Here is a 9,579-nt window from a genome sequence, read left to right on the forward strand (position 1 = left end):
ATCCCAAAAGTATTTTTTATTTAAAATGTTACTATCATAAAATTTCAGACTATGAACTGAAGACTTTGGATTCACATTCAAACCTCTTTTGTTTAAATAGATATATATATACGCAGTCACAAAACATAAAACATGCTGCAATGATACAAATATATTTTTGATATGAAAATTACAGTACATTTTAAACCATGGAAAGAAATTGAGGCACTAGACTGTACATCAGTTCTGTTCTGCACTGGTAGTGAAGCGGATAAGATTGCTTTAAATTAACAAAATAATTTTATTTCCTTTTTTTGTTATTTGGTGAACATATCTTTACAGGTCATTTCAAATAATGTGCTTTGTTGTGAAATGTCACTGATTTCAGTTCCATGGGGAGTCTTCGTTTTAGACCTAAAACACACTTATACAACACGTATCGCTGCCACACTATGAAAAATAATCATTTTATTGAATTTACAACTCAAAAAACCAACAACTATTAAATAATTAGTCCTTACAGTGGATAGTTTATATTACACTGCATTGGCCATTTAAACAAATGACGTTTAATAAATACATAGGAATGTCTTATTTACGCCTTCGTTCATAATTCTGTGCTGTGTTCTTTTCAGAGAACCCTAGGGGAAAAAAGTGTAAGTGTTGTATAAATATAATAAGCACCAGGAGTCATATAAAACATAGCAAGTTTTATGTATCACCACATTTCACTGTGTTGCACCATTTAGTTCTGAGCAATATATTAAGGGCCTGAGCCTAATGAGATTATCAGTACTCTCAACTCCCAATTACGTCAGTAAAAGTTGAGGGCTTTCAGCTCCTTTCAAGATTGGGCCTATATGCTTTATTTCCTCAATGCAGTTTGCTCCTGGAAGCTGTGTGTGTATGCTAGCTCTCCAGTAGTCTCAATCCCAGCCATTCTGAGGAGTGGGACCTTAAGTCACTTCCAGATTAGGGGTGAGCTATGGGGCTCACCCACAATCCAGTGCAATCTCCTAGGGTCTGTAATAGGTCATATCCATCTGCATGGAGGCTTTGAACCTCTGTGCTAGCTCTGTATGCTGGATGACCACCGTGGCTTTCTTGACAGATGGTTCGAATGGTGCCTTGCTACTAGGAATTCCACTGACCACTGCTGTCCCCAGGATCCCTCTGAAAGGAGGACCTTCTCACTGAGGCAGGTGGAAAACTTAAGATACCCTCAGGCACACCTCTCCTTGATACTCTCCAGAAGGCCAGCTGAAGGAACTATGTTCTTTCTCCTCAGAGAGACCTCCCACCCACTGCCTGCCCCGACTCACTCCTGCCTCACATTTATCAACAAACTGTTTGCAGAGGGAAGGGTGGATGCTGCTGTGAAGACAGCTGATCTCCCCTTCCACCGTAAGGGGAGAGATGTGTGTGGAGAGTCCTGGTCTAGCCTTTTGCATCTCCCATACTAGTTTTGCTTTTTTAAACAAAAGCACAAACCCACAGGGTCTTTAGGATTGCTTTCCTGTCTTGCCACTGGCACTAATTTCTTCACATAGTGCCCCACAGAAGGTGGGAGGTCTCAGCTGTGCCGTCTGCCTCTGTTCTAGAGCAGGTTTCCGAGTGGTAGCTGTGCTAGTCTGCATCAGCAAAAAGAATGAGGAGTACTGAGGTGCCTTGTTCTTTCATAGAATATCAGGGTTGGAAGGGACCTCAGGAGGTCAGCTAGTCCAACCCCCTGCTCAAAGCAGGACCAATCCCCAATTTTTGCCCCAGATCCCTAAATGTCCCCCTCAAGGATTGAACTCACAACCCTGGGTTTAGCAGGCCAATGCTCAAACCACTGAGCTATCCCTCCCCCCTTTGTTCTAGAGCAGCAGTTCTCAACTATGGAGTGGGCCTCCCAAAGGGGGTGTGTGTGTGGCGGGGGTGTGCACGTGCGCACGCCTGCAGACACAAAGAAGCAGGGTCCGATCAAATAAGTTTGAGAAGCCCTGTTCTAGAGGAATTCTTCAAGCAGCCATAAACCAAAACCTCTGCATCTTCCAAAAGTCTGTTTTAGGGGATTCATTGCTTTTCCTTTTTAATCATAATTATATCTGCCTCTAAGCCAGAAGGCTGTGTCATGGATCATGAGGGAGACCTTTCCCCCATTCTGACATCAAGAATATTCCTAGCCATGCTCAGTAAAGCATGCAGATGCATAACTATTACATGCAAATGCCTTGCTAATTTTGAGGGATCCAGTGCTGCACATCTTGAGTTATGACTCTGCTCCATAGGAGTTAAGGAAAAACCAAGTGAAGGCCCAAATTAAAGAAACAGCTTTCAGGGTGTGTCTAATTAAACACTAAAACATTACTCTCTGGTTAAGTTTTGATAATATCTTACTTTCTTTAGCAGAAAGTAAGGTATTACTATTGAATTCACTGAAAAAGTATTCTGGACCATACACAAATCATGATCTGCAATGGTATTGGAACAATTTTTATAGTGGGCTGCTGAAAACCACTGAACAAACTAAACCCTATATATGATGGAAACCACTTCAAGCCAGTGGGTGCTGCCATGCCCCCAGTAACTGCAATTTCTGTACCCCTTATCAGTATAAATTCCCCTGGCATTTATGGTTATTTAGTTATCACGGCTATCTGCAGGCCATTGATTTTAATAGGTTTCATGAGGCTCTGAGTGGGTGCATAGCTCTGCCTGCATTAACTTTTTGCAGATCAAGGCATTACATATTGGAACCTGCTTTACTGAGACAGGAAATGTTGGGCAAATCACCAGGATTATGGTACCACGGGACCTCTAATTTAAATTTCCACCCACCAGAAGGGACATTAGCATAGCTTCCATACAAAGCCTCTCCTAATGCCAGGACTTAGTAATTTTCTGAAGAAATTGTATTAGCCAGCGAGGGGAGAAACCCAGCACATTTCCAACATGTAACTTTACTCTTAAATGAAGAAAATCTTCCTGAGGAACCTTTTCCTGGTCTGTATAGGGGCAAACAATGTTGCAGTTGTGGTTGAATTGCATACTTTTTAACAGAAGCAGAATCAAACCTTTACTATTCCATCCTCATTTCCCAACTAGGCAGAGGAGTATGAATGCTAAATTCTAAGAAACTGGTTTACCTATCAGGCTGGTATGTTACTATTAAAAAGCCTGACTGTCTACAACTTCATTATTCGTCCAGGTTATAGTTAACTAACCACATAGTTGTATTCTAACTATACCAGCAAATTTGAAAGTAATCAAAGAAGAGCATTTTACACTCACTGCATCTCCGATTTTCATACTTAAAATAATAAGGTAAATTTAATCCCAAAGTAAACTGAAGCAGATTTATCACTTGATGCCATTTGCTATTATATCAGCAAATATGTATTACAAGTATACGTACATTTAATCACTATTACCCTCACAGTAAGAGCAACTATACTGAATTGCTCCTGATTCAGGGAAATTTGCAAAACTAGTTAGGATATAGAGACCTATATTACATCTTTGACTAGTCTAGTTAAAAATAAAATCACTGACAACTGTAATTACAGAAAATAGTTTACAATGTGCACCTGTGTAATATAAAAATGTTTGTGGCCATTTAACTTTTATAATCCATTTAACAAAACAGTGAGAATTATTTCAGTAGCTTTAAACAGGCATTAGATCACTTTAAAAAAAATCCTTTTCTGGATAGCTAACTAATGCTTTGTGGATAAGGCAAGTTACAGCCAACGGAAGACTGGAGTTATCCATATGCAATATTCACAATAAAAACAGGCAAGATTAAGGGAAATGTAGATAATATGGGGAAAGGGGAGGGAAAGTCATGGTGAGCACTTGTCTGCAATACTTTAGTAGTTTAAAGTGCTGCTTCACTTTGTTTATTGAGTCATTATTTGAATGTAAAATTAAAAGTTCACAAAAGTTGTGAATGTTTAACAAATAAAACCTTTACATCTTGTGGCAAAAGGTGGGGCCACTTTTGATGGGAGGACTTTAAGCTCAGTCAGTAGTGTACAAGATAAAAACAGTTTCCCATTAAACCTCCAAAAGTCAGTTGGTGCAGGAGGTAGTGCACCTTCTACCTGAGGTGATCTAGGTTCAAATCCTCTGAGAACTGGAACATGGATGCTACAGCTCAGGATTGAGGGGCTTAAGCAGAATTCTTTAGGGAAATTTAGATGGCACCTGTGAACTGTGCCTGGCTCAAGCTATTGCCCATCCTCCCTCATTTTCATAAGCACTGAAATGACCTTCAGATTAAAATATTTTTATTAAGCAACTTTTCCCCCTCTTATAAGAGCTCATCTGTCATTTATGAATTGCCTCACGTCAAGACTGCTTCTTCAGTTTATTGGGAGAGAATGAAACGGTAATAGTAGAATTAAGAGGTAGTTTTAGTCTTAGCCATTGTTTATACATACCAGAATTTAAAGATCTTTTGCCCATAAGTCCAACAAAGGAGTCTGTTTTATACCCTGAAAAAATATATTTGGGGGTGTTTTAATACATTTTCAATATGCAGTTTTTCTGAGGCAATTTGTTTTCATGAGACATACAAGGAAGATGTAGACTCCACAAATATTCCTCCTACTTACTAAAGTTGATACCACTTGAAATGTAGTATAAATGGAGAATGCACATCATCCTCACCTATCTCATCGGGTCTGATCCAGAGCTAGTGCGTGCCTTTCCATTGTGGCTAAAAACAGACCATGACCAGATAGCTGATGCCAATTTTGACCTCATTGTAGTCCAATGGTAGAACTTCCCGTGACTTCAATAGAAGACTGATCAGGCCCTATAGCTTGACAGACTTCTGCTTCCTATATCTTGGGTCTGTTGGATTATCTGTTCCATGAATTATTTCACATAAAATAATATGGACCAAAGGACTCTATGGGCCAAATTATGGAGTCCTTAGTCATGCTGGTTAGTCAAAGGACTACACAGAAGTAAATGCTAAGTACCTACCAATATGTGTTAGGGCTCCACAGCCTGGCCTATACAGGATTTTTAACTTTTCTCGTGAGGCCACATTTTGCAGTCCTTATTCCATTTGTGACCCTGGAAGCACTCACTGAGGCTTGTTAAGAGTTGCAGGATTTAGCCCATAATGTATGCGGCACCTGTAGCAGTAGCTAGCCTGATTTCAAACAACGAGAGAAACACTTTGAAAAGGATCTACTTCTATTTTACTATTCTGATGTGAACAAAGTGTGCAAATTCCTCTTTGGAAAGAGTTTTATCCTGTATTATGAACACATAATCAAGGAAATTACCATAAAACCTCTCAGAGGTCAATCTCTCTGATCTTCATAAAGACGACATTTGAAGGCTATAATTTTGGCTTCAACCAGTAGCTACGTCTGGTTATCTGGCATAAGCTTTAGGATGAGACTTTTTAAAGTTGTCATTCAGACAAGTAATCCCAGTGATAAAGTCTAGCCGTTAGCACAGAACTCTGGCATGTTTTTAACCTCCTTGGATAGCTAAGGTCTCAAAATCTAAAATCATCAATCTTTACTTATTAAAAGCCATGCTTTTGGATTTCATCCAAGCATCTTCGACACTTCCAGAGGGGGAAAAAATACATCTCAGTGTGAATGATATGATTTCTCCTGGGTGACATACAAGAATGAAGGAGTCCACGCTGATTCGTGTTGCCACTGATTCATCTTGGCAGGTGCACTTGCTTATGTGACAACTCATTCATCAGTTAGATATAATATAACTTAATTTAGAACATTGATATATCTCAAGTGTAAACTTTGGATCAGGAATCAAACCAGGGATCTGAAGTTATAGTTTGCTTGCTTCTGCCATCTAAATCCATGTATCTTAATTTTGGGAGTAATCCCATACTGACTGTGAGACAGCCCCAAAGAGGGGCTGTTCAGAGTAGGTAACCATGATCAAGCCTATCTCTAGTTATATTATTTGGTAAACCCAGAGCTAGAAATATTTCTCTTCCACTCTTGGTTTCAGTGTTTTTAGTAAGAAACACTAACATTCCAAGCTATGGTGACACAATAGAAACCTCAAAATTAGAACAATTCAGTTTCTCACTTTGTACTTGTTTAGATAATTGTTTAGGAAAAAAATCTTTTCCAACTTACTTTTATGAGAGATTTGGCCATATCCTAGAGGAAGGGGGAAAAAAAGTAGCTTTAATAGTGATAAATATAAAAAGTGATCTCTATGTGATGTCTATGAAGAAATAGAAACAACCTTGTAATCTGTATATTCCCAGTCTTGGAGAATTAGTGCAATAATTCACTGCCAGATCAATCATTGAGCTATACAGTATATTAATGACTAAAATATAATATCTTCTATAAATCAAGACCCAATTAGTTAACTTTCATTAAGACTCAAAATAGTTATTTCCCCCGTTCTTAGTAAACCTTTTGAACTAGAAATCAGCACAATAATAATTTAAAGGCATACATTCCAGCCCACAAATCTCATTTGATTATTTTCTTAATTGTGTTTACAAAATGTGTGTGCACTTAATTGTTTACTATAAAGACCAAATCATATGTCTGCTGTTTTTCCAAATGATGGATTAATTTTATATAAAATAAAAAACACTTACAGCAGCTGGAGTACATTTAATTTATATTTAAAACAAATTATTATAAAAGGCACAGATAGTTATGCTGAAAAGAGGTCTACAATGATGTATCTTTGAGATGGTCCTGAAAATAATCCGGATATAAAATGGTATTCAAAATAATTTATGCTGATTGTACCCTGGGAAGCAAAATGAAATCGGTTTCCACATCTGTGTGTTTGCTTTCTCTTAAAGCATTTAAGGTCAGATTTACATTTGCCAGGGGTGATTGTAAGTCTCACTCATGACAGAAAAAAAAATTGAAACAAATTCCCATTTTATCCTCATTACCTCTTCTTCAAAATGAGTTGTCATAAACTGGGCGCAGTCCAGTTCAAAGACACTACATGAACCGAAATGCCTATAGTGCCTCCTCAATAGCAGAGAGAATTGTGAACTGTGAAGTGGTTTAAAAGGCAGGAGGCTAAAGGACCCCTAGATTCGGATGTGTGTAAATCAGTCCTCTAGCACAGAAAGGGAATGCAATCTCACCAGCATCTCGTTTGCCCATTAACCCGTAGAACTGCTGGGGTCTGGGTCTCCTGGCAATTCTCTGCAGAAAGTGTTCCAAGGGTAAGGGCAGCTCCTCCTGAAATGTAGAGGGGAGTGTCAGCATTTTACGCACCACAGCGTGGAGATCCGGGAGGGGGGAAAAAAACCCGGGGAGTCCCCGGAATAGCATCCAGCAAATTAAAACTAGGCCCCAGCAGCCCCGTTACAAACTTCTGGCTGCCGGTCCGTGCTGCACCGGGCACGCCTGCTGCCTGCCTGTGGACTCTGCACCGCGAGTGCTTGAGAAGAAGCGGCTGTAGGGTAAGGGCAATCGGAACCGGGATCGAGCCGGAGCGGCGCCTTGCTTTCCAAAAGGGGGATTTCGATCCGTTTGGATTCTGGTGGCTCGCCTGGAGGAAAACTATTTTGTGCGTGCAGGTCCGATCAGGGTTGGTCACCTTCCCCCGCCCCCCGGCCGCCTCAGCTAGGCTGGCCAGTGCCAGGGGAACCGCCACGTGCCCGGGCTGCAGGCCACACGCTTTGCGGTAAGCGCCTGAATACGCGGCAGCAGCCGTCTGGCAACAGGTGTCCGCAGAGGAACGGGGACGGGCCAAGAGACACGCGGCGAGCGGGGGCACCAGCGGCCCCAAGGGCGCGGCCACGCCTCAGAGGCAGGAGGCGCGGCGCGGGGGGATGGGCATTTTCACTCTCGCTGGGCCGGGGCGCCCCCGCTGGGTGTGGCCGGCGGCGGAGCCGGCTGCTCGCACGGAGCGGGAAGGAGGCACGTGTCGCCAGAGTTGCGTCCTGTGGCCGGGTTATTTTTTAAACGAGTCCACTCGTACGTCCCGGGGAGAGCGGGTCGGCTGGGTTATTGCACGCGGAGGCAAAAGTTACCTTGCCGCCGCACTGCCAAGTGTTGTCCCCCGGCTCGCCGCCAAGCCCACCCCACAGAGGGCCACCCGACTCGGACAGACCTGGGAGTAATGTCCCCCCAGCGCACACGCACCCGTCCCCGGCTCACTGCGGCTGTATCGCCCCGCTCCCTCCCTGCTCGCAGCTCCCCATCTACCCGTTACGGCTTCAGAGCCGCAAGCGAACTGCGTTGGGAGCGAGGTGTTTCACCGCGTAACAGCTTTCCCCGATGTCACTCGGCTCCCTTCCCTTCGTGAGAACAACGACTCGCAAGTTGCTCTCGCAGAGGGGGAACCTCTGTTAAACCTGGTGTGAAAGCGGCACGCAGTTACCTGGACCAGAAGCGGGTTTGGGAGCCACCCAAAGACAGTAACCGTTTAACGCGCTGGACCCGCATATTAAAGGGCTAACTGCTGGCAGTTACCCAACAATTCATTGGCAGTCGTCACCTCTCGGTCTTAAACGGAAATGGGTTGTAGCGTTTATAAATTAGGAAATGTAACGATAAGACACATTGCAAGACAAAGATCAGAATCCTCTCACCTGACGGGCGCCCAAAGCTCATGCATTTACTTATAAAAGCTGCCCCTCGACTTACTTGCATGAGCTGAGCATTTCCAGGCTCTCTAGCTCACCTTGAGTTGGTCAGTGTCGGACCAGTCAGACCAGTAATTCAGATCATCATTGGCTCCGATTTCTTCTGCAAATACTTGCGCTGAAATTAGGAAAAGCACTGCAAAAGCGACGAGGATTTTCATCTTCGCCTCTCCTCCTGCTAGGCAGTACCCCTAGTGCAGTGGGTGGGTGGCGGACGAGTGTCCCGAGCCCTCCGGCCAATTGCTCGAAGTTGCTGTCTGCTGTAACAAAGAAAAGAAAGGCGTGAGTACAGCATATAACTCCTCTCCCCCTCCGCATCCGTCCCAAGAGGAACCGCGCATCTCAGCATAGACAAGATCTAACGAGCAAAGCAATGGGCAGGAGGAATCACCACCTAGGTCCTAACAACAGAGTCTCCGCACAGAGGAATGTGCTACAGCGACTGGCGCGTCCCGGGGGCTGAGCGCACTTACTGCAACGGGGAAGCGCGACGCTCTCCACTGCTCTCTCCTAGCGTATCTGAATGCATGCCTGAGAGCTCTCCAGTTTATATACCTGGAGATGGGGAGGGCCAAGGGAGCTTCATTTGCCTAAATTTAATTACTTCCTTGTAGTTATGTGAAACACGTGACAGGCCCCCCCCCCAGCTGTACTTTGCGATCAATAGTCAATTACTCTGAGTATCCCTTCCTTCCTCTTTCCCTCTGACCCCCGGAAGGAGCCTTTCCTTGGAGGTGACCCCTTGAGTGTCCGTGTCCACCACAAACTACATTCCTTGTGGGTTTCAAATGACGCAAAGTCTGCGCAGAAGGCGCCCATCTCCAACCCGCAACTCCTGCCATCCGCTCAGAGACGGATTTTGATCCACTGTCCCCTGACACCAAAGATTAGTCATCAGAGCAGAGCAAGTGACGCATTCAAAGCAACTTCATGATAATATTTCACACGTCAGGGCAGGTGCACTGAAAATGAGCTGAAAG

General features: G+C 43.4%; 1 protein-coding gene across 1 annotated transcript; it reads right to left on the reverse strand.

The window, feature by feature from the left end:
- Positions 1-570: 570 nt before the first annotated feature.
- TAC1 (tachykinin precursor 1) lies at positions 571-8,760 on the reverse strand. Its single transcript, XM_077809389.1, has 5 exons — positions 8,638-8,760; positions 7,091-7,187; positions 6,102-6,125; positions 4,407-4,460; positions 571-620 (listed from the first exon to the last, which is right to left on the reverse strand). Exons 1-5 carry the CDS (start codon positions 8,758-8,760, stop codon positions 571-573), a joined length of 348 nt encoding a protein of 115 aa, XP_077665515.1.
- Between the last annotated feature and the right edge of the window lie 819 nt (positions 8,761-9,579).

This window comes from Eretmochelys imbricata, chromosome 2 (genome assembly GCF_965152235.1).
Source record: "Eretmochelys imbricata isolate rEreImb1 chromosome 2, rEreImb1.hap1, whole genome shotgun sequence".
In the NCBI taxonomy this organism is placed as follows: domain Eukaryota; kingdom Metazoa; phylum Chordata; order Testudines; family Cheloniidae; genus Eretmochelys; species Eretmochelys imbricata.